This window comes from Kogia breviceps, chromosome 3, assembly GCF_026419965.1.
Source record: "Kogia breviceps isolate mKogBre1 chromosome 3, mKogBre1 haplotype 1, whole genome shotgun sequence".
In the NCBI taxonomy this organism is placed as follows: Eukaryota; Metazoa; Chordata; class Mammalia; order Artiodactyla; family Physeteridae; genus Kogia; species Kogia breviceps.
In genome coordinates this window covers 146,894,813-146,921,601 of record NC_081312.1, presented here as the reverse complement: position 1 = coordinate 146,921,601, position 26,789 = coordinate 146,894,813, and the positions used below count along the sequence as shown (strand labels likewise).

The 26,789-nt window shown below is 38.4% G+C and overlaps 1 protein-coding gene across 1 annotated transcript in view; it reads left to right on the top strand.

The window, feature by feature from the left end:
• Positions 1–1,620: 1,620 nt before the first annotated feature.
• Positions 1,621–26,789, top strand: part of UNC13C (unc-13 homolog C) — a 607,361-nt gene continuing 582,192 nt past the window's right edge. The window contains exon 1 of the mRNA XM_059056161.2: positions 1,621–4,615. Within this exon, the coding sequence (XP_058912144.1) occupies positions 1,624–4,615 (2,992 nt within the window). The 5' untranslated portion in view covers positions 1,621–1,623. The remainder of the gene's footprint in view (positions 4,616–26,789) is intronic.

Sequence of the window (26,789 nt, the reverse complement as noted above, 5' to 3'; positions counted from 1 at the left end):
TGCTTCCCTTTCTCATTGCAGTGCCCTGTCTCTTGTGAAGCTTGGCTCCTGGCCAGAGAATGTATTTGCCAAGTCCCTGCAGGACCCTAGTAAAGTGAAATTGGCAGATTTCCAAGTGGAGGGAGCTGATAAAGAGCCATCAGGCTCCTAAAACAATGTGCAGTTTGTGATGTATTCTTTAAAGAGTTAAATAGATTATTTATCTACCCAAATCCATAGTTTGATAGCAACAAAGGCTTTTGGTCATTACTATTATTCTGTGATATATTTCAGTGATAAAATAGTAAGTTCAATTCAACAAAATTGTGTGTGAATACCTACCACATACGAGGCACAATGCTGGTAAAGCAGCAAAATTAATGTAAACTGTCTTCTTCTTCTTCATGTAATTCAAAAAACTAGCTATCACAAATATGATTTACTTGTGTGGTCATTTGCATTATAAAATACTAAATCATAGGATGAATTATATTCAACCAATGTTTGATTATCTTTAGACATGTTTCATTTGTGGTACAATTTTGTTTTTGTGATTTGGTGTTCTATCTTCAGTCATGGTCCTAACCCTGGGGGTGGGTTTCCTGCCACCTGCCACATGGCTGCATGGGTTGACTAAGGTGGTTTTGCTTTCTCAAGCCACACCCTCTCAGAACTGAGATGTCTTATCCTCATTTTCAAATATATTTTCCTATTGTGTTGCTATTGTTATTACAATGCCTAAATTTGATATAACTATTTTTTTCAATTCATGATACTCCATTGACAAATTTGATGACTATTCAAGATGTATTTTCTCTTGGTATTTATGTCATCACATGAAATGTTTTCTAATTTGAATTACTTTAGCCATTATTTAAGAAATTATCAATCATTGAATACCTACAATAACAAGATTATTTGAATAAAAAAATCTTACCTACATGGGTAATATTAATTTGATGAATTTTAAATGTTTGAGGTGGAAGGAATACATTCAAACTGAAATGCTTATGTTTATATAAGTAAGTGTAATTGTAGCAAAATATATAAAGTGGAAATAATAAGACCATGCAGGTAATATAGCTTTTTAAATTTGCCTGTCAACTTACACAACATTTTCTAAATAATTATTATTACCTTTACTAGTATTTTAATTGTGTCCACTCATAAGTGATTTAGGAAAAGATAATTTAAACATAGTTATTGGTTCTGACTTGCTTTAACTAGTTGTTTTAAAAGCAACTGTGTTGAAATTCAGATATTTCCTTGTCCCCTCTGCAATTTTTCACACATCATGTATCTTGAATAGCTTTGAAAAATGTTGGAAATGGGATAAATCTAGGATTGAATTCTGATATTCATTTTAACGTTCCTTTCTTTTAGATACTGCATGAAGTTATGTGGAAATGAAAGCAATTCACGAAACCCCTCCTCCAAGAGTGAATGAATGTCTTTCATAAATGGAGCTTGGCTTCTGGTTTTCCCAGGACACTGACACTGTGGCAGAGACACAGCGGTCCTTCCTGCTATTTTCAGTGATTCACAGAACATCTGAACAGTGATGCTGGCCTTGGATTTACAGATTTCCATCCTGATACCTTATTTACTTCTTTGGGGCAGAAAAGCTTGCACTAACTGCTCTCCATGGTGGCTAATCTTTTCAAGAGCCTGATTTTACCTTACATCCATAAGCTTTGCAAAGGAATGTTTGCAAAGAAATTGGGAAATACAACCAAAAAAAAAGAGAATCGTCAGCCAAAAAAGGATCAAGACATTCTTATTGCTGGCCAGACCAAACCCCCTACATTTTCTAATACCTTGAAAAGCACTGTAAAGAAGATTGCAAAGTGTTCATCCACTCGCAACTTATCCACTGAAGAAGACGAGGCTAACAAAGAATTTTCCCTCTCCCCCACGTTCAGTTACCGAGTAGCTATTGCCAATGGCCTCCAGAAAAATATTCATATAACCAATGGGGAGACTGAGGATCTCCTTCAGGAGTTATCTTCCATTGAGAGTTCCTACTCAGAATCACTCAGTGAACTAAGGAGCAGTACAGAAAACCAGGCACAGTCAACACACACGATGCCAGTTAGACGCAACAGGAAGAGTTCAAGCAGCCTGGCACCCTCAGAAGGGAGCTCCGACGGAGAACGCACTCTGCATAGCTTAAAACTAGGAGCTTTACGCAAACTGAGGAAATGGAAAAAGAGTCAAGAATGTGTCTCCTCGGATTCAGAGTTGAGCACAACGAAGAAAACCTGGGGAATCAGAAGCAAATCTTTGGACAGAACTGCCCGAAACCCAAAGACCAGTGCCCTGGAGGCCGGATTCAGTTCCTCTGGCTGCATTAGCCAAACACAGGATGTCATGGAAATGATCTTCAAGGAGCTTCAGGGAATAAGTCAGATTGAAACAGAACTTTCTGAACTCCGAGGGCATGTCAATGCTCTCAAGCATTCCATCGATGAGATCTCCAGCAGCGTGGAGGTTGTACAAAGTGAAATTGAGCAGCTCCGTACAGGGTTTGTCCAGTCTCGGAGGGAAACCAGAGACATCCATGATTATATTAAACACTTAGGTCATATGGGTAGCAAGGCAAGCCTGAGATTCTTAAATGTGCCCGAAGAAAGATTTGAATACATTGAAAGTGTAGTGTACCAAATTCTAATAGATAAAATGGGTTTTTCAGATGCACCAAATGCTATTAAAGTTGAATTTGCTCAGAGGATAGGACACCAAAGGGATTGCCCCAGTGCAAAGCCTCGACCCATCCTTGTGTATTTTGAAACCCCTCAGCAAAGGGATTCTGTCTTAAAAAAATCATATAAACTCAAAGGAACAGGCATCGGAATCTCGACAGATATTCTTACTCATGACATCAAAGAAAGAAAAGAGAGAGGGATACCATCCTCTCAGACATACGAGAGCATGGATATAAAGCTGTCTACTCCAGAGCCCCAAATCAAGAAGAACAGTTGGCAGTCACCTGATGACAGTGATAGAGAGCTGGAATCTGACCTCAATAGAAACAGTTATGCTGTGCTTTCCAAGTCAGAGTTTCCAACAAAAGGAAGTACCTCCAAGTCAAGTTCAAAATCACACAATGCTAGAGCCAAGAATAAAACTTCTAGTAGCAGCAGAATTGCAAATAAATCAGAATATGATAAAATGTCCTTGTATTTGCCAGAATCGGATAACTTGGCAAAGCAAACCACAACCTATTATGCAGACGCAACACCTCTCTGGTACACACAGAGTGATTTTTTCACCACTAAACTTAGTCATTCTGAATCAGACTTTTCCAAATTGTGTCAATCTTATTCGGAGGATTTTTCAGAAAGTCAGTTTTTCACTAGAACTAATGGAAGCTCCCTCCTGTCATCTTCAGACCGGGAACTTTGGCAGAGGAAACAGGAGGGCACGCCTACCCTGTATGACAGCCCTCAGGATCAGTGTTTGAATGGGGCTTCTCAGGGTGTACAAGTACAGAGTGAAATTGAGAACACAGAAACTGTGGACAGTGGAGTGAGTAATAGCATGGTGTGTGCATCTGGAGACCAGAGTCACTACAGTGATTCTCAGCTCTCTTTACATGAAGATCTTTCTCCATGGAAGGAATGGAATCAAGTAGAGCAAGGAGCTGATTTAGGTTTAGATTCCTCCACCCAGGAAGTTTTTGACTATGACACAAACAGTCTATCTGATCAACAACTAGATGTTTACCATAAAGACCTAGAAGACTTGGGAAAGTGCCACAGTGTCCTTCAGGATGACTCTGAGAGCTATGATTTAACCCAAGACGACAGCTCATCTCCATGCCCTGGGTTGGATAATGAGCAACAAGGACAGTGGGTTGGCCAATATAATTCTTATCAGGAAGCTAATTCTAATGAGCTGTACCAAAACCAAAACCAGTTGTCCATGATGTATGGAAGTCAAAGTGAATTGCAAAGTGATGATTCAGAGGATGCCCCACCCAAATCTTGGCATAGTCGATTAAGCATTGACCTTACTGATAAGGCTTTCAGCTTCCCAAAATTTGGATCCACACTACAGAGGGCTAAATCAGCCTTGGAAGTGGTATGGAACAAAAGCACACAGAGTCTCAGTGGGTATGAGGACAGCGGCTCTTCCTTAATTGGGAGATTTCGAACATTATCCCAATCAACTGCAAATGAATCAAGTACCACGCTTGACTCTGATGTCTACACAGAGCCTTATTACTACAAAGCAGAGGATGAGGAGGACTATAGTGAACCAGTGGCTGATAGTGAAACAGATTATGTTGAAGTGATGGAACAAGTCCTTGCTAAGCTCGAAAACAGGACTAGTATTACTGAAACAGATGAACAAATTCAGGAATATGATCACCCTTCATATGAAACACCTTATGAAACACCACAAGATGAGGGTTATGATGGGCAGGCAGATGATGTGGCTAGTGAAGGGGGATTGGAACCCTTAAAGGAAACATCAGCTGAAATGAAAATAAAAGAAGATGAAAACCAAAACATCCCTGAAAAGCCCCTGGAAATCATAAAGCCGAAGCAGATTCGTCCCTCTTTTAAAGAAGCAGCTTTGAAAGCCTATAAGAAGCAAATGGCAGAATTGGAAGAGAAGATCCTGGCTGGAGGTATTTATGTTTAAATGCTACATTATGAGCTCATTGTGTTTTACCATTGGTTGGTGTTCTTTAGAGCATGTTCTATGTTTACTCTTGGGGGAAGGAATTTACTTTCAAGGAATTTGCATGTTTATTCTGAGAAGGATTTTATTTTACTCAATTCCCCCAACAAGTTGGGCTTGATGATTTAAAATCAAAGTGTTTTCAAATAGGTCATGCTAAAATAAGCCCTATACTCTGTGGCTCAAGATTTCTGTGCTAGGATTAAGCAAAAACTCCGTTTCATATTTCCAACTTTATTGCATCAGTTATCAAGGGAAGGATGAGTGAAATCAAAGAGCAGCCTGGGGTCTACTTTTTGGTCCTGTTAGGTTTTACAGGGATTGGGAGAAAGATAAAATTAATCTTGAAGAATTAGGAAAGATGGACTCCCAGATTTCCCACTCCTTTTCCCATCAAATCTATATTTTGGAGCCTGCCATCAGGAAGAGCTAGTTCTGCACAGCCAACCCCAGCCCATACCATGGAGGACCACAACCTCCCTCACTACCTACGGATGCAGCTGAGGGAGGGTATTAGAGCCAAAACCCTAGGCTGTACCTGAGTGGTCACAAGTCACTCTTTTGGAGGATAAAGGAGATAGAGTTGAGTAGCTTCCTCCTAAAGAGTGGAGTAGAAGTCTCTTGCCCATTATGGAAATGAAAGCAGTACCTTACCTAATAATTTTACTTGACCTCCTGGGGGAACATTTTTGGATCATATACTTTGGAAAAGTAGCTGCATGTAAATAAAAAATTTTTTGACTTTTTATTTATCAACCAAACGTCATCTGCACTTACCTCAATCCCTTACCATTTATGTTATTTGCATGCTTATCTCTTTATATCTTTGGGATAGTTTGATATAATCTCAGTTTTAATGAATTACATATTGTTAATGGTTTCCTTGATTATGGCATTGTCATCTTTAAAATACTTACTGTACATAATACTCTATAAAGGTATATATTTATATGATCAAGTATTACTTGCTATTATGAAATAATATAATAATTTCTTCAGCCAGTAGCTGATTATGGCTTCTTTTTCTTAAGCAAAATTGTGATCAGATACTACTCCAAACTGGCCATTTTCTGGTTGACATGGGTGGATCATTGAATAATCAGATACCTTTATGGTTAAACTGTTTCAGGCCCTAAAACAAGTGAAATAACTATTAGGGTTCTCTGCTCTAAAATTCTGTCCATATAAAGCAACATATCTTATGTAATTTATTTAAAGAACAATATAAGTCAAGGGCATCTTGGGTACATTGGCTGTGTATTTTGGTTGTTATTTTTTTCAGAGAAAAGTTCTCAGCTATCTTTAAAATTGATTTGAAAGGGCCAAGTAGTCAAAATTTTTAGGTAAATGTAATTCATATTGGAATAATGTCTATCTTATTTCAGAGTGACTTTTAATATTAGATATTCTTATTACTGAAACTCAGTTCATAGTTTCTTGAAATACAGGTCAGCTTTTTGACAGTGTATTTTACTTACTATGGATTCAGAGAGGTCTACGTAAAGGCATATTAAGAATAAGCAGTGTGTGTGTATATGTTTGAGTGTGTCTGTTTGTTGTGATGCAATACATGAACGTTTTAATGCTAACTGGTTAAGGTATCTGAAATGTTAGGCAATATTATAACTACAATGAAACTATACGTTTCAGAAAAAAAGTGGATCTTCATTCACTGAAAAAATACCCCAAATTAGCAAACTTCTGCAAGGTAGATTGTTACTGATAATGACCATTTACATAGCTAACAATCCTAGTCATTCAATGGCATTTATCCTCAGAAGACATAAATACACTTGGTTATCCACACACCACCCACTTCAGAATCCTAAGAAGGTCAAACAATCGGTATCACGTACCTGACACACCAGGCCTGACAACAGAGGACTCAGACCCCTCTACATCTTGGAGCTTGGCTTGGTATCCTATGAGCCAGCTTTGAATGGAATCTGTTGGATGTCATTTATCCTAGAGGAAATCATACACACATCTTTAAGATGCTCTCTGGTTGCTTGAAAGGCACCAGATTGACTACCCAGGAGGTTGCGGTAGCCTAGATTTTAAAGGCCATCTCTTCTCCCTTTGGCAGCAGTCAGGCAGTTGTCCCCCTCCTGTGCCGCCAATATGCCTCATGAGGAAGGGCAGCCAAAGAAGGGCACTTTTCAGTCCCCTTCCCGGCTCAGAGCATCCCAATGAGTTGCCGGTCGTCATGATGGGTTTCATGTCCATAGCCATCTGCTTACTGGGCTTTGGGTAGATGCCAACAGATTTTTCTCTCCATGACCACTCAGTCACCATTAGGTAGCAGTGCTGTCTTTTCTCCATCACTAACCTGGCAAGATTGGACCTTAGAGCTCTTGCTGCAAACGATGTGGGATGTGGTTCTCCTGTCATTGCTTGATGGAAATGTTAGCTCATAAATTAGAATCATTTATTTCAAGTTTTGTCTTCAGGGTCCTGGTAAAGAGGAATTTTTTAAAGACCCCAATGAACATGGATGTTTGGTACTAGTGTTTCTGAGAATCTTCACCTTGAACAGCAGGCCAGTGGGGAAAGAGATTTTAGACTGTGTGTAGCCAGAATCCCCATGAGGCCATAGTCTTCTCTTATTGCTGGAGCCTGCTTGTGTAGCTGGCCTGAAACCCACACCATGGTGATGAACATCTGATCCCCTACCTCTAGCCCGTCACCACCCATCAACTGGAATTAATTATTATCTCCTCTGAATTTCCCTATATCTATCTCTTATGGCTCTGGCTTCCACCTTATATAATGACAATTTATGTGCATTCCTCATGTTCTCTTCTAAACTGTAATCTGAAGTCCAGAGGTCTTGTCTTTTCATCCCTTCATCTGCACTGTGCCTAGACCAGTGCTGTATACAGAGATGGCACTGAATTAATACCTTGGATGAATGCCTGAATCAAGGGAAGTAGGATACTAAATAAAAAGCACAAGCTTTGAAGTCAAACCCAAATCCAAATCCAAACTGTAACCTTTCCTTTCTAAGACTATGACTTTATCTCCTGAGAGTTCAGAAGTATGATTAGAGATAAAAACTTATTATTGAGCACTATTATATACCAGGCACATTCCAGGCAGTTTATCTGCTTTTTATCCCTTTGCTCCCTACAACATCACTATGAATTTGATCCCATTATTATCTCATTTTTCAGGTGAGGAAACTGAGATGCTGAAAACTTCCATAACTTGTTCAGTGTCATACAGTTAGTAAGGGGGTGAATCCAGAATTAAATAGATGGCTAATTTGTTTATTTAGAGCAGCTATATACTTACTCACCTCAAAGGTTGTTTCGCTCACGTTTGAAGGTGGAGAAACGTGATGAAAATGGAGGTGGCATTAGCCATGAGCCTTATTCCAACTAAAGGAGTTTCATGAGAAAACAGGACTAATAGGAAAGACACTAGGGTTTTGTTATGAAGTAGTTCATTCCCAGTTCTTCTACTTCAAATCCATGGTTCATCTTATAAATCAAGGCTTGTAGAGCCCAGTAAATAGTGTACAGCAACTACTTGAAGGATGATGTTCTGAAGTCTGAGTACACTTTACCTGATTCTAAAGTCAGTTTGCAGTAAATTTTTCTAGCAAAGAACAAAAATTTTGTTTTGTTTTGAAATGCCATTTGCAGGCTGTCTGTAGGTTCTGAAAGAGGCTGCTCCGAGACAGATTATAAAAGTCCATGAGTGAATTGCTCTTTCTGTTGCTACTGTAATGCCAGAGCCTGCCCCAGTATCTGGCAAATTTATCTAGTCCACACATATTTATTTATCTCATCTAGTCTAAATGCTAGACTCCTTTCTAAGTTGCTTGACTATCTAGTTCCATACAAAGTGGAGAACTCTTAGAATTCAAATAAACTTTAGTTTTCTTTCTTTCCATCAAAAAGACAATTTTACTAGATATATTTTAATAGAGTACAATAGGGAAAATGTGATGGAGAGTGCAAACAGGACTTTTCACTCCTTTGGCTCCGTTAATCACATCTTTCTTTCTATGATGATGTAACTTATACATCTCTAAAAACTTAGTTGAATTTACTTAAATTCCAGGTTTAATGTTGAAGAATAAATAGTTCAACTAAGTTTTGGAGGTTTGTTGGCCCAAGTTTGTCTATCACGAGGTGCTTCCTAAATTTTTGATTGCCTCTGGGCCTCCCCTGCGGAGAGTCTAGGTCAGGAGCGATGGGGTCTCCCTTTGTAACATGCTGCGTGATGCAGGTGAGCATCATAGCACAATTTAAGAGTGCTGCTAAGCACTGTGCAGCAAATATTATGCCTTCCCGCGTAGTGTTGTTTCATCTCTTCTTTTCAAATTAGAAGAGATAGAATCAGTCTAAGAAAACGTGTGAATAATTTTCTTAAAATGAAGAATGATTTTCTAATTCTCCAGAGCAGTAGGTTATTACACTTATGAAAAGGTTTTGGTAATTTATACACATTAAAATATAGAGAACAATATATGTATTCCTTGAAATTGAAACATCCTTCTTCAAGGCAAGTATAGCAGTACTGGTAATAGCAGAAGGCAACCCATTTGTAAAATGTTCTATTAAAACACTGTGCATAGCAATACACTTTTGGTTTAGTATTGTTTGCTTCTAAATACTCTAGAATTACCTGTAATATAAAGTGATTGTCTTGGTTTTTGAAATACATTATGATTTAGAAAGGAGACCTGTGAAGAGTGAAGTGGCCAAGGGCCCTTACAGGCATTAGACACAGCTGGCATCTCTACTTCTTGCTAGACAGACAGCCCAAAATACCCAAGGGAGTAATTCTTCTAGGAGACAGGACTGGGACTCAGAATTCAAATGTGTTTATAAATCAGTTGCGTGGGGAGAGAGGTAATGGTGGTATGTTCCAAGAGGACCCAAAGGTCTTAGAGTATATGCTGGTGTGAGATGGAGCTAAGAGATAGGGACAGAACCAACATATATTTAACACCTAGCTATCCTACTCACCTCTAAAAATTTTAAGTACATATTTAATCCTTGTTGGGTAGTATTAGCCCCACTTTGTAAATGAGATGACTGAGTCTTAATGAGGCAAAAGCAGGTCAAAGTCTATACAGCTAGTAAGAGTATTGATGTACGTATGATAGAATTCAGCATCTGATGCTCTTTCCATGACATCCCATTGCAGGTGTGGGCAAGTCTTGTCATGAAAGGGCATAGCTCATATTTTTAAGCATATAAATAAGTTGTGCTTTTAAGGTCAGCCAGTTTTGTGTTAGCTTCTAGAGTAAGTATTGATCTCTGTTAACATAAAGTGAGTGATAATAGTTTGGGATGGGATATTATCACATTTTTAAGAAGTTTACAAAATCTGAAAGGGTGACACTTGTCACATTAAAAGACTTTATTAAGAGTGAGGAAGTGCTGATAATAGTAGTTTTTGAGAAATGAAAGCCTTTTACAGAAGGTAGAGAGGAAATTCACAAGGATACATGAAAACTGGCTATTAACAGGAACAATGAAAATGCAGGGTTCAAAGATTTTGTTTATTATAATTATTAATGGCTCCCAGCTGTATACCTGGAACACTTGTCTTTGTAGGGAAACGAAAAACACATTTTTCAAGGGAAATATTAACTGACGATGAAAGATGGTGATTTCCAGATTGTACTGAGAGTATCACTTCAAAGCCTGCAATGCGATTTCCAAATTCCAGAGATTCAAGAAAAGGTATTACATCAAAATCTCAGATGGACAGGTTTTTGTTTGTTTTGGCTAATGTCATTGTTCATACACTTTCTGCAGGTTCAAATAGAGAGATATATTCTATAGAAATTGTGAATCATGTGAGAATTTTCTATGTGGTGTGGAATAAAATAAAGAAACTCTGTAGCCTGGTGTAAGACACAGCAAAGTTTAGCCTAATCAGTTGTTATTGATTAGATTAGAATTGGAAGAGCTGGGACCTGAAATAGATATACCCATGGGGATGATTCAGACTCTGAGATAAATCCAAGGAGGAAGTGAGGAGAGAAAGTCCAGTGCAGCAGAAGAAAATCTGCTACTTGGGAAGTATACCTCAGGTTACAGATGGCTACCAAGGCATGGAGAGTCTAACTCTGCTTCTCAGTTGGGGAGGTACAGAACAGCCAGGAACAAAGAGAACTGGGGACATGAGGTGGGCAAGAATTTTCTCCAGGAAGGCTTTTTTTAAAAAATTGGACCTTGGTTACCTGGTTAGGGACTAGGAAAGGATCTGAACATCCCAGAATGGGAACTATTAAGAGGAAAGCAAACCCCAGCGGGATTGGTATACTAAATAGGTCATCCAGAGAGTGACCTAGTTGCCTGAACTGAGGTCCATGGTCAGGAATGAGTCTCTAATATAGGTAAAAAAAAAAAAAAAAAGTTTGATTGTTCCACTGGCGTCCAAGGACTGAGCCCAATTTGCAGGCAGAATGACTTGATGCTGAGTCTCAGATTGCCGGGATACCCTGACAGCAAACAGAACTGTTCCGCATGATAAGGTATTAGCTTAGGTTGCCTCCATAGACTACAAGACCAGAAGGAACTAAATGCATTAATGGACTTCTTCACCATGGTTTATTCCAACCTATGGTGTGCATTTTCTTCTTCTTCATTTTAAAAGGAAAGTATGTTATGGAATCTTGTCAACTACCTCTTTCATCAAGCTTGGTTCATGCTGGGTCTCAGCTACTTCCAAAAATAAAAGAAACCCTTAGAGGATAACAATGACTAACGTTCAGCAGATTCCAGCGATTGTGATGAGACTCTGTAGGCAGTCCCCAAAGATTCCAAAGATACTTCGAGCAATGTCACTTTATTTAGAATAAATGTATCTCTCTCTACTCCCCCCAATTGTCTGCCTCCAACTTATCCCTTACTTCTTCTCCAGTTCAACCATGATTACTACTTTAAAAAGGATAGTACTAATTTCAAAGTATGAAACTTGATGTGTGTGTGGATATTTTTTAATGTAGCATTGGCACACACAAATGCATTAATTTTCTTAGGAGCCCCATAAGATAGGTAGCTTAATAATAGGTGACACTTATTGAGTGCTTTGTTATGTGCCAGACACTACTCTAAATATTTTATACTATATTAAGTTATATAATCCTCACAATAATCCTAATGAGCTAGGTACTATTATCATCTCCATTTTATAGATGAGAAACAGAGACACTGTAATTCTTCTAAGAGGAGAAAAAAAAACTAAGAAGCAGAACCAGGATTTAGAATTAGGCATTTATTTTCTAGATTCTATGTGCTTACTCACTGCTGCCTAGTTTGGGATTTTAGAAATTAAGTATTGCTATTCAACTTTATAAGATGGAAACCTGAGGTGGCAAAATGTTGATTTACCTGACAGCACGGATTTGTAAGCAGAGCTACAGTTACAAGCTGTTCTCCCAAATCATAAGCCAGTACTCAAGCTATCAGACCAGTCTTCCATTTTACATGATATTATTACAGGCAACGTGATTATCCAGGTACCATTTCTGTGAAACTTGTGATAAAAGAAATTGTTGGCTGCATGTAGTAGTGGCAACAAGAAATGACAGACTGAATATGATATTATTTCCCAGAAATGTAGGTTAAGCTTCCCCTTTCTTTAACACCTTTTCTGATGCTTAATGATGTCTTGTGGAAAGCCGATGGCTTTCGTTTTCTATTTTGTTCTTTAGTGATTACAATTGAAGACACACACACTCAGGTGGGCATGCACAGAGACAGAAGATGTGAATTCACTCAGTGTTAACAGGGTGGTATTTTACTATGTGAGGAAAATCAGTAGGAAAATTCCCAAGTAGATCAGCATTCCCTTTGCATTTTCTAAACACATAAAGCAATTTTCATGTTTTTTAGAATTAACTATCACATGTATTTAATTCTCATAAAACACCAGTGAGAGAGCCAACCTCTTCAAGTCTCTGTTACCTTAAGGTAATTACTAGTAGTTATGTAGGTTGTAAAACTGGCAAGCGATGGGACCAGGTATCAACTCCAGGACTTCTGGATCCTACTCTGGTGCTCTGTGCACAACAGCATGCTCTTAGCTACTTGTGTACATTTCTGCTTCTTCCTTCTGGACTTTAGAACACGTGGTCTGTAACACAAACTTCTGGGGCTATGTCAAGGGCATTTCTCTGCTGATTCTTAAAGTTAGTGGTTCTCAGGTTTTAGAATGCATGAGGATCACTTGGGAGCCCTTGGATTAAAATATAAATTCCTTGATCAAATCTTTAGTTAATTTCAGTGCAGTATGATTCATGGATCACATTAAGAAATGCTTAACAGTTAATAGTTAATAATAGATACTAAGTGCTTTTTCCCTTTCACTCTTTCTTGAATGATTTCATACGCTCCCCTGGCTTGTTATCAGTTTTTGTGTTGATGGTCCAAATCAATGTCTTTGGGCTAAGTCTACCTTCCCCAAATATATATCATACATTTATTCTTTCAGTCATTAATTCACCGGCTAGTTCACTTATTCCTCAGTAAGTATATAATTGCCTGGCTGGGCATCTGGGATATAGTACTGACAAATCTTATTTGGTCTTCGTCTTTGTTAAGTGGTTGTCATGAATTTAAATTTCAGAAATACACAAATCCATCATTTTAAACTTGGCTAAGTGTTGGAGAAGTAAGTACAAAGTGTTAAGAGGGCATATTATCATTTGAAGTTTAGAGAAGACTTCCCTGAGGAAATGACATTTGAGCTGAAGTCTGAAGAATGAATACCTTAAACTAGGCTAAGGGAAAGAAAAAAAACATTCCGGGCAGAGGAGGTGGATTGGACCAGGATCTTAAGGCAGAAAGTGGTATGAGATATTTGAGAAACTTAAAGAAAGCCTGGTGTAGCTGGAGTTTATCAGGCAAGGCAGAGAATGGTATGAAACAAATCTGGTGCAATATCCAGAGGCCAGATTTTTCTGAGTCTTGTGGAGCAGTTGGGACGTTTTTTCCCCTAATTACCATGGAAAGCCATTGAAAGGGATTGGCCGTAATGAATTGTAGGACTTCATTCAAATGGCATATTCTGTAGGTCTCAAACTCATGCCTAGCATCAAACTCTTTTCTTCCTCTGTCTCCTAATCCTGTTTCTCCTCCTGGATTCCTTATCTCAGTAAATGGCACCACATCTCCTTGTTTGCTCAGGTCAGAAAGTCATCCTTCTTGGACGCTTCCTTGTCACACTTTATGGACATTTGTCTCATTTTGGGCTGCCAACCATCTGAATTCCTTTCTTATTGATGTTCCTGAGTGTGTGAGTCCTTGGAGGGAAGTAGTGCCCTGTGTCTTGCTGCAGATGCTGCAGGTGGCTGGACGTTCCTTCTCCCTTCCCCTGGCAGCCTTGGCTTGAGCACAGAACTTAAGACTTGGCTCACTGGAAGCTTCTGCCAAAGGTTTCGAATTTGAATTCAGTCATTTAACAAGCCCTGACCATTTTACCTTTTATTGTCTCTCAACCACGGCACATTCTCTCTGTCTCCTTGTGTCTCCCCTAATTCTAGCAACCATCATCTCTTGCCTGGACTATTGCTAGAATTTCCTAACTAGTCTTCCTGTCTCTTTACTCTGGTTCTCCCTGTTGCCCTCACAATCTGTCACCTCTGTGTATCCAGAGATACATACAAACCTGCAAATCTCTTTAAAAAAAAAACCCAATCTTTGCAGTACTTTTAGGACAAGGTCCAGACAAACAGCGGGCTCATTGTGCTGAAAGTGCCTGTTTGCTTGCCGCCCCCCTCGTAGGTGGTGAGCTCCTGGGCTTCAGAGGCTGTGCTGTGTGCCCTGGCATCTGTCACAGTATCCATCAGTGACCAGCAATGAGGGGGCCTAACAGAGTGGTTAAAAGCATGGGCTATGGAGTCAGCCTACAAGTTGTTCAATCTTAGGCAAGTTGTTTAATTTCTCTGTGGCTGAGTTTCCTCACTGACAAAATGTAAATAATAATAGTATCGCCATCTGATAAAAATAAAATTAAAGGGACTCCCCTGGTGGCGCAGTGGTTAAGAATCCCCCTGCCAATGCAGGGGACACGGGTTCAATCCCTGGTCCGGGAAGATGCCACATGCCACGGAGCGAGTAAGCCTGTGCACCACAACTAACTACTGAGCCTGCGCTCTAGAGCTCACGAGCCACAACTACTGAGCCTGTGAGCCACAACTACTGAAGCCTGCATGCCTAGAGCCCATGCTCCACAATAAGAGAAGCTACCACAGTGAGAAGCCCGTGCACCACAATGAAGAGTAGCCCCCGCTATCTGCAACTAGAGAAAGCCTGCATGCAGCAAGAAGACCCAACGCAGCCAAAAAAAATGAAAAAAGAAAAAAAGAAAAGATGTCATTACCTGATTCCACAGTTGGTCACCTATTTAAAACAATTAATAAATAAAAATTAAATTAAATTTTTTTTAAAAAAGATAGGTTTTCCGCCAAACCACCTTTGATCTTAAACTATTTCTGAGAAATTCGAGCCAGAAGTCCAATGCTACAATTACTTTCCCATATGTTTCTTAACTGAACTAAACCATCTAGAATTTTGGGAAGTGACCAGTTATGTGATTATTTTTGTGTTTTGAATGCTTGGAAGACTGGGCATAGGCAGCTTGGCACAAGGCACTGGACACAGTATTAATAACTATAGTTATCGATGTTTACATGGAACACGAAAAGAAGCAACTGCCTGAACTCTCTAACTTGTTAACTGCTTTACCTCAGGGCAGTTTCAACAAAGAGAACCAAGTAAGTCCAACAGCATTTATTGAGTGCTGGAAGTGTGATGAGCTCAGGATCAGGGCCATGAGAAGGGAGAAAACCTAAGACGCAAAGATCTGGATTCTCTCCTTGATAGGGTTACCGTTGAATTCAGGTCAATTCAAAATTATTTCTTTTGGGGTTAGCAGATGCAAGCTAGTATATTTAGAATGGGTAAACAACAAGGTCCTACTGTTCAACACAGGGAACTATATTCAATATCCTATGATAAAGCATTCTGGAAAAAAATATTAAAAAGAATACATGCATATGTATAACTGCATCACTTTGCTGTACAGCAGAAAGTAACACAATGTAAATCAATTATTTCTTGAGCTAACAGTAGTAAGAGGCATTGTGGCTTACAGTCAAATATTATTATTCAATTGTTTATTATAAAAATATTTATTAGCATTTACCTGAATGTATACTGTGAAGGACATTGTAATTATAATTAGAAGTGAAGACTGAAAATATAATTAAATCACTGGATGACTAATGGCAATTACCATTTAATTATTAATTAATTAGTATTTAACTTGCAGCTGTTAATTATTACTACTAATAAGCTGAAGATGAAAAGGAGTCATCACATTAAAGATAACAAGTAACATTTATTCATTTCAAACTGTACAACAGAAGTGAGTACTTTGCATGTGTTTCTCAACTTAAGTCTCCACAAACCAATGGGAGTGCAGCAGGTGTCTCTGGGACTCCAGGTCACTCACCTAAGCCCCCCTCTGATTTCAGCTGCAGCCGTCATGTCCCACAGCATGGGCGCTCAGCCTCATCTTTCACTGACAGCCTCCCACCTCGGACAGGTTCCTTCATTCTTTTGAATTTCTGCTTTGGAGTCTCCCTGGTGTTCAGGGATTCCCATCAGCAGCCCTCAAACAAAGGTGTTGGGTGGCTATTAGATAAATGCGGCAGCCTTCTACCCTTTAGGAGACCACAGCTCTGGAGGGCCTGCTGTTGTCTGCAGCAGCCCCAGTGATGCACCCTTCGATTGGCTTGTCCTCCCTCTGGACCTCATTCTCACTGCTTCTCCTTCCTGCTTGCAGGGACCACCTCCCAAAGAAACTATGTATCCTCATGTTCTTGTCCCAATCTCGACTTCTGGGGAGACCCAAACTAAGACCTGCGGTGACTATTTTTGCCCTCATTTTACCGAGGAGGTAATAGAGACTTACTTAGGCCATTAAGTTTAGTAGTCATTTACGTAGCTGAGTCACCTGAATCAAAGCCAGTATGCAGATACTTGCTCTAAATTACTATACAGCCTCTTGTGACCAATATGAAGGTATTTGCAATCAGAATGCCTGGGTTTGAGAGACCTTATAAATGATCTCAGACAGTGAGGTGAATTGGGTTAGAAATTATTGTTAGTGACAGCAGTGAGTGAGCAAACACACTTCTGTGCATGTTGAAAAATATCTGGGCAAAATTGTGTCGAAGTGAATGGGGCTTCCATCATCATCTTCTTACCCCCCACCCCAACCCCTCACCCACAGTCTTCTGGGCTGGCAGTGCTCTGTCTTCTGATTATTAAGTGCCCTGTAGTCACTGCTCTCTCCTTCATCATCCCCTGCCCTTCCCAACATTGATCTGTAGAATGACTCCGATATTTATTGTAATTGATTTTCAGTTAATAAGCTGTATCTCTTGAAGATATTTGCATTTTTGCCTTTTCTCTTCTGTTATACAGTGACAGGTTTTCCTGCTGATAAAGTCATTTTAGGCTTTGGCAAACAGGTGGCATATCTAGTTTTTGGATAGCAGGACTTGTCCATATATCCTGAAATCACACCGTTTTAGTAACCAAGCTCACATAAAGTTAGGCTTGAATGAAACTATCTTTAAACAATTTGAAGTTTCTACATTTTTGAGGTGGAGTTAGCAGGACTGACAGACATGTAAAGAATCAGAAATTATTTCTGTGCAAATATTTTGGAAGAAATACAAGTGTGTGTTTGCCTGAGTCAAAGTGCATATATATAACTGGGCAGGTAGCAAATGATTTTCATTGATGCCTTTTATAGACACTACAGAAATAAAAACCAAAAACAGTAAAGCTTTGATCTGGCTCCATTAATTTAACCATTGTCACAGTCAAATATGTTATCAAATAATATGGGTAGATTATTATTAAAGCCAATTATTAAGCAAAAGCAATTTTTGTATATCACTGATGAACTTTGTCATACATTTTGCTTGTTACCACCCTGAATTGTTACATGGGTCCTTGATTCTTATGGTCCGTTGCTTAGGTAACTCACTTTTCTGCTCAAAATTTTAATAGTCAATGGAGTATTAGAAGGATTTCCTTTTCTTATGGAAAAGACATGACTCTATATGTCTTCCAGACTGAGAAATATTATAGAAGTGCTGAGTAGTATTATTAGTTATCAATGTATCCATTTATTACTGTAATTTGATTCTGTTGGTAGCTTTGATTTCTCTGGCATTGTTCAGTGTGAATATAAATTATTTAGAAAGAAGAGCAGTTGTGGAGAAGGAAGTCATTTCCATGTCAAGGTAAATCAAATCAGGTTGATAAGAAAACACTCTGATTACAAGATTGAGTAAACATGAGTGATGCTTGGAAACTTTTTCCAACTTCTTTGGCTTCCCTTTGCAATGGGAAAATGATAACTCAGGTTTGAAGTGTAAATAACTATTAGACAATTGTTTATTTATCACACTCCCTTTAGCACAAGGTATCTAACTTTTTGAAAACCCAGACTCTCTTATTTATTTTTATTGAAATATGGTTGACTTACAATATTATATTATTTTCAGATAAACATCACAGTGGTTCAATATTGTTATAGATTATACTCCATATAAAGGTATTATAAAAAATTGGCTATATTCCCTGGGCTGTACATTACATCCTTGTGTCTTACTTATTTTATACCTAGTAGTTTGTACCTCTTAATACCCTTCACCTATCTTGCCCCTCCCCTCACCCCTTTCCCCACCAGTAACCACTGGTTTTTTCTCTGTATCTGTGAGTCTGTTTATGTTTTGTTATATTCATTCATTTGTTTTATTTTTTAGATTCCATATATAAGTGGGAACATATAGTAGGTTGCCTTTTCATTTTGTTAATGGTTTCCTTTGCTGTGCAAAAACTTTTAAGTTTAATGAGGTCCAATTTGTTTATTTTTGCTCTTGTTTCCCTTGCTTGAAGAGACAGATAAAAAAAATATTACTAAGATCTATGTCAAAGAATGATTAATTGACACTATGTGTGTGGGTTTATCCCTGGGGTCTCTATTTTGTTCCATTGACCTATGTGTCTATTTTATAGCTTGCAATCAGTAAGTATGATGCCTCCTGTTTTATTTTATTTCTCAGGATTTCTTTAGCTATTCAAAGTCTTTTATGGTTTTATACAAATTTTAGGGTTATTTGTTCTAATTCTGTGAAAAATTTCGTGGGTAGTTTGATAGGGATTGCATTAAATCTGTAGATTGCTTTGGGTAGTATGGACATTTTTAACAGTATTAATTCTTCCAATCCATGAACATGGAATATCTTTACATTTATTTGTATCCAGACTCTCTTTTAAAATGAAACAGCAGAAAACAAAGGAAGACGTAGATTTAATGTGACATTTCTTTAGACTAATGTGTTTTAGGCTATAAGGAACATTCTAAATGACTTAGACCAATTCTGTCATTTAACAGTGGAGGAAAATGAGGGCCTGGAGGTTAGATGTTTTGTCCAAGATCACACAGTAATTGTGCTGAAGAACTTACTAGAAACTGGTTCTCCTCATGTAGTCAGTTGTGAAACTACATGCTGAATTGCAGTAAAAGGATGCCACTATTAAAATAGCTACTACCTTAATGATGGCATAGATGCAATTAATATAAGACTGCATCAGAGACCAATGCCTAAATTATAGGAAGAAACACAAATGAAAAATACTCAGTGAACTTCTATTTACCAACATTAGAATGAAAATCTGAAAATATAAAAAATAAAAAAGAAACGTTAAATATTTTGAATAGGTTAGAGAAACATTTATATATATGTTATATATATCTTAATTTCTAATATTCTCTATTGGGTGATAAGAAAAATGTATATGCATATTATATATATGTTATATATATTATACATTTATCTTAATTTCTAATATTCTCTATTGGGTGATAAGAAAAATGATTCTTTTGATCACCTTTCTAACTTTATATTATTGTCATGGAATTTTGGATCTGGGAGTCTTGTAGCTCTTGAGTACAGTTGTTTACAAGCCTAGATGCATGCCAGCATCCCCTGGGTGAATTTTACATACAAAGGTTCTGGGGCCTCACTCTTGAGGATTCTGATTCATTGGGTCTGGAGAAGGATCTGGGAATGTGTATGGTCAATAGGATTTCCTATGTTTCTGAAGACCAGCCAGAATGGAGAACTCCCATTCTAATCCAGGCCCCTTGTTTCACAGATGAGAAAAGCTGAGATACAGATACTAGGTAATACCCAGGTAATTAAAAATTGTTTTCCTTTTCTTTTCTTTTTTGAGCTTCTTGGGTATATGTAACCTATATGTCCTTTTGGTGTTCATTTTTGTGGGCTAGGAAAAGCATCGTACAGGAATGACCTCACTATTAAAACCCCATATTATATACAGTGGAATGTCATCATAGTGTCATTGAACTAGTTCAACTCCATGGACAGAGAGAGATTTGAGAAATAGAGACAGAGATGGAGAGAGAGGGGAATTTAAATACTGTTAGTGGTTCCTGCTGCCAATTCATTCAATGATCTTTTGCCCCTGAATTGACTTCTCTGGCTTACTCTCTGCTCCAGGAGGCTGATCCCTGCCTATTGTATTCAATCTCCTTTTCAGGAGGTTCTGGTCAAGTTTGCAGAAGGTCAGCTGGCAAAGGGAAAGGAGGTTAGGGTATCTCTTCTCACTTTCTGTTTCAGTGTCTCAGTTCTGGTTGTAGTTTTATCTCTTCAGTTCACAGCTTCTGTCAGACACCATAGCAGCTCACACTGGACACTGGGCACTGGATACACTCTTATCCTCCCTTTGCCCTTAAGCCCCCAGCACAGTAACCATTTCCCACTGTATCTAGTCTCTGGACACCATACCATCCCTTTTTTGTTTCCTTAACTCAGCTCACAACTCTGTCATCTGTCCCTTTCTTACAGACATTCATTTGAACCACTGGCATTAATTCTGTTTTCTACAGGTAGCTAGATTAATATAAGATGGGAAAGAGAATTAATTGTTTCCCTCAGTAATTCTTAATTCTTGAGTTTCTTTGAAGTGTCAGTATCTCCTTGAACTAAAATGGATTTATCTTTAAGAATACAATGATGTGAAATTCTATTTTGCATATTTGCTTGATTTGCATTGCACATTACTATACATTTTATCATTTTTGAATACATATTAGTATACAATTTTTTTTTTTTTTTTTTTTTTCGATACGCGGGCCTCTCACTGTTGTGGCCTCTCCCATTGCGGAGCACAGGCTCTGAACGCGCAGGCCCAGCGGCCATGGCTCACGGGCCCAGCCGCTCCGCGGCACATGGGATCTTCCCGGACCGGGGCATGAACCCGCGTCCCCTGCATCGGCAGGCGGACTCTCAACCACTGCGCCACCAGGGAAGCCCAGTATACAAATTTATTGACACAGAACTATACAGACTGTACTTTGTGAGCTATTTAAGATGTCTTCAAAGGCAATTTTGACTACATAGGATTTCCTCCTTAGAGACTGACTTCAGAACCTCCTTCCATGGTTAAGTGCAACTTCACTGTGTATATCATAAAAATGTTAAAGTTGGGAGGGAGACCACAGAATGAGAAAGACAGGCTAAAAAGAATTTATCTCATTCCCATAACCTATAACTTAACGTATCCCAGAAGTCTGAAACAAACACTTCAAAATCCACCCCGCCCCCAGCAATAATATAAATTGGAGCAACCACTTTCAGGACAATTTAGCAATATCTACCAGCATTTTAAATAAACATACACTTTCTCTCATCATTTCTTCTTTTCTGAATGATGTTTCAGATACACATGTGTAAGGCTTTTCACCAGAGCATATGTAACACAATACACAACTTAAACATCCATTGTCATATGAAATGCAGTATATAATTTAAACATTCATCAAAGGAGAGTTGTTAAAAATGTATAATGTATCCAGACAGTGGATTACTCTGCTGTCATTATAGAGAATGAGGTATATTTAGATGCTTGAGATATTTTAAGCTGAAAAAAATCCAAAATGTAGACCAGCATATATGACCCTATTTGTGAGATAGTTCCCTATGTTTTTCTTTTTAAAATCATAAGCATATATTATTTATATAATAAAACCAAATAAGCCATAATTCCCTGGTGATGGTGATGAGAACTTAGAGTCACCCAGCAAACACTTACTGCTAATTCACATATTGACTTCCTAGGAACTCTTCATTGCCCATTGAGAGACACACGTGTATGGGGAGCTCCCTTCAAATTCCATTGTGCTTATTCCAACCACTTTAAAGCCCATTGCTGGGGGTGTGTGCACCTCTGTTACCAGGGAGGTGTCAAGCTCTGACCTTATTTACAGAGAAATGCCTGAGTTCACCATCACTCTGAGGGGAATATGGAAGCTGATTTCTACGGGTGATGAGAAGGGTTTCATCTCTAAGATGTCAGCAATCCAAAAGTGAACAAATGAGTGCATGATTCTGGGAAGCAGAGACAGTTCAGAACGAGACTCCAAAAGTCTGAGCAACTCACAAAGAGGTTTCACACAGAAGGAAGGTGTTAAATCAAAGGGCAAGGTTTACATTCTTAGGTGAAGTCATCGGCTGCCAGAAAGAGATAGAAAAGATGAAGATGTGGTCGTAAATTCCTGTCTTAAAAGGCAGGTCGGGTAGTAATACTTGAGCAATTTTGTAGGCTGGCCATCTGGGACTTGAGGTTACAGAGAGTTATTGTCGTGCTAGGGACTTGCAAGCCAAGGTGAGATGTTTGTCTCCAGACCATAACCGTTTTCTTTTCAGGGACACTTGTCTCTACCTACCTTCGGTCTTGTATTCATTCCCAAATAAACTTAGAAACCTAACCATTTTGTCTCCAAATGCTACATGAATAGTGTTAGAATACTTGTAGAAGAGATCATGGGAATGTCTCATATAAATTGGACAATTTTTTTTTAAAGAGAACACTACATCCCAAAACAGGCCAAACTAAGCTCTAGTGTTAGAAATCAGGTTAGTTGTTACTCTATCAAATAGATAATTTGCTACTATATTTCAAATGTGTATAGATGCTTGTATAATTAATAAATTATATACTCATCTCGATGTACAAATGAATTAAAAGCTTCTTGTGCTGTGCTCAATAGATGCTAAAATAGCAAAATAATTATGGACATTTTCTGATTGCTCACCCAATGACAAGCATCGTGCTAAGCCTTTTATATATTTTTATTTCTGCACAATGACTAAATGAGGAAAATACTATTATTATCCCAATTTTATAGCTGAGGAAGGCGGGGAATAGAGAGTTTAAACTACTTGCCCGAGGCATGTTATAGAGAAACTCAGAGTGGAATACCTAGGTCTTTCTGACTAGAAAGCACTTATGTTTAACCATTTCACCGTGGTGCGTAAAAGGGCAACTACTATTGAAGTGAGAAACTTGCAAATCATGTGAATGCTGAAAAGGGGAGCTAGGACTCAAAGTAGTTGGAAGCAGTGATTGCTAAACTAGAGGCAGCCATTTTTCTTTCAAGAAGACTTCCAGACTTAGAAATACTGTTGTAACTGGAAAGTGCAGAAAGTAACCCCCGGGACAGGTCGCCTCCCAATGCTAGGTTCTACCATAGCCCAAACAATATAAAATAAATCACATTTAGTCTTCATAAGAGGCTCTGTTTCTTGGCAGCTCTTCCCTTCATGTAGGCAGAGTGACTTGCTTCAAGTGAACTAAGTAAAGTAAGCATGGAAGGTACATTAGCTTAGTGATTTTTCTTACCATATCCAGGACCTTTCAACTGAGTCACTGGCAGTTTTCCAAGTTCACAGTCATAGAAATTCAGAGGTAAAACAACAACTTTGGAAGTTCTTCATTCTGATCTGGTCTTCTAACACCTCAAATTGTCACTTGTAAAAGTATTTAAGGGGAGTATATTCAACATTTTGCTAAACTCATGTTTTTCTGTGTGTATACTATTAAATTTCTTTCCAAATAAAACTCACATAAGTTTACTGGGTGAAATTTGACAAATGCAAGAGACTCTGCATTCTTTTACCAAAAAGTGGGAAGTATAAAAGTGAAACTTTTTTGGTGCCTTTGAGAACAACTTTTGAGCAAGAAAATTCTAGTTATATATATTATTTTAAAATTAATATTAATTTATTACAGTTACAATATAGTTTTTCCTTATGCTTTTAAGTGCAACTTGTATATCTTATTCTATTTATAGATGCAGTAACATTTTAAAAATCACTTGTTAAAATCAAGATGGCTTTGAATTAATGTTACATTCCATTTACAAATGAAGTTAGCTAAACAATTTTAAACTTCTAAAATTGCATTTATACATTTAAATATTTGGTTTCCATTCTGAGCACTTTGATAAACAGAAACTTCCCAAGTGATTAAGTGATTCTTATGAAATAATAAATTAAAGTTACAACAACAATAATAAATTAAAGTTACAACAATATAGATATCAAGTTCTCTTAAACATTCCAACATGGTTTAGAAACTTGACTAGATTATCTTTGAATGATTAAGATCACGATTACAAAATCAGTTAATTATGTTTAAATTTAGAACCCTCTGGCTTCTAAGTTAGCTTAATAAGTTAAATTGTCTTAAATACTGTATTTCTAATACTTTACTAAATATAGATAGATTGTTTCCATTTTTACAAAAACCAGTTTCCTGAACTTACAGTTGTTTTGTGATTATAGGTTTGATTTATCATCCCTGTGCTAAATTCTAAACATTCCTGTTTAAGGCCAGTTAAGGTTACACATCAGTGAGCAATTTTGGGCCTAGATGCAGTATTTGATTCTCCCTGTGTCACATACCTACAAATTGACCTGCTTTTTATAGTTGCTATAACAACAGGAACTTTCTGTCCTTAGAGGACATTGTCCTCTCCTGGGTTCAGATTATCATTATGTAACATTTCTGTCCACTCCTATTGAGACTGTAATTGTCTTCATAACTTGCTTAGGTTTTGCAGTTATTTGATTGTGTTAATGCATTTTAATGTTTTACCATCTGGCTCAAAACATATTCTCTTTCTATGCCATTGGATAATTCACACACATATATAATACTTTTGAAATCTCATTTAACTTTACTGCCTGATTTGTGTTGTTGAAATTCTATATCCTTTTCTGTTGTTCCTGACTGGCAGAGCCACGGTGAGACAGAATGACATAGCATTGGATGCTGTATGTCCTTCAGATCTCTGGTTCCGCAGACATTACACTGAAGTCAGGCTAGTGACAGTAAGAAAAATCACCACCACCCAGAAGCCCTCCACACAGACACAGCTACTGTTGACTTTGAGCGTAAGGACTTCCAGTACTCCCAAGGTTAAAGTGTTCCAGGGCTCAGTTCTTGGACTCTCTTTTTTCTACTTGCACTTGGTTTCTAAGTGATCTCATTCAGTCCAGTGATTTTAAAAGCCACGTATATGCTGAACACAGCCACTTTTATATCTCCTACCACAGACCTCTTTCCCAAACTCTAGAGCGTTGTGATCCAGCTGTTTACTTGGCAACTTTATACTTCCCCTCATATGTCCGCCACCTCCTGTGTCCTTGCCTCTACCATGTACCTCTGTTATCTCTGCCATGGGTTACTGCGGTGGCCTCCAAATTAACCTATTGTACCTGCATCTGCCCTTGACCCTTGCCAGTAGCCTGGGTGAGGCTGTTAATGGCAGAGCATGTTATCATATCATCATCTGCTTAAAACTGTACTAATGGCCCATCATTTTACTCTGAGAGCCAGAACCCTTACCTTGGTCCAATATCATCTTCTTCCATTACCACTACAAACTCTTTTGCTTTTCCTGCTACTGAGCCCCTCACCCTGCTCCAGCCACTCTGGATTCTTTGTGTCCTCTAGTTCATCAGAGTACTCTGCCTCAGGGTATGGTATAGGCTTGTCTTAGCAAGACAGGTGAATGCAACTAGTTTATTCTAAAGGTGATGCCAGGTTAACACTATGTGGGAGAGAAGAAATGAATCAGGGGTGGGAAAGAAGCCAATAGAGGGCGTATTACTGCTGTGATCAAGTGGGCCCAGACCCACTGAATAATTCTAGGACCTCACTGCTTTAGGTATGTTCTGTGAACAAGCAGCACTGGCATCACCTGGGAATTCATTAGAATGAGGATCTCATACGCCACCCCAGACCTACTGAATCAGAATCTGCATTTTAACAAGGACTTCAGGTGGTTCATATGTCCTAATTGATGATTGAGAAACACTGCTCTAGGGGATAATGTGCAACATGTCTCTGAGTTAGCCCACCCAAGGGCAGGGGACCTGGGGGGAGTTTTTCATCAGTTCCTTAGCTGTCATTGGTTGAGTCCTGATTTCAGGACCATTAATTTCCAGATTGTCTCACTTCCTGACTGAGCATGCTCCAAGAACTGAAAATAGGGACCTGTAGGAAGTGAGTCACAGGTGTTTGCAGTAAACGGCCTCTAGGTGTGCAGAGGTCCACACCCAGAATACGGGTAGGGTACCAACAGCATCTGCTACCAAGCCTTCACTCTACCTATTCTGTCAGCCTGAAATGCTCTTCCCTCAGGTATTCACATGGCTAAATCCTCCACCTCCTCTACGTCTTTGCTCAAAGTTTACTGTCTCAGTGAGGCTTTCCTCTATTTAATTGCATGCGTTTATCACGCATAGAATCCCCAATTCCCATCATCCTGCTCTTCCCTTTGTTCAACTGTACTTATTTTAATTCACTGCGTAATTCATTTACTTTTTATGTTCATTGTTTGCCTGTTCCACGGGAAAGTTAACTCTATCACAGCAGGAAACTTTGTTTTCCTTACTTATTTGAATAAATAAATTTCTGTGTTTTTAAATATAAATAGTAGTATACATAAACTTTTGTATCCTTCATTTTGCTTAGCATTGTATGTCATAAATATTTCCCATATTATGAAAACTCGTAATGCCATTTTTATTGGCTGCCAAATATTCCATTGTTTAAACATTCTTGTAATATTTGGCATGTGTTTGCTATTTTCTTTTGGCGATTATAACTAACGGTGGCGTGAGCTTCTCTGTGCATAAATCTGTTTCATTTTAAATATAATTTCTTTTTTTTGTTGTTTGTTTGTTTGTGGTA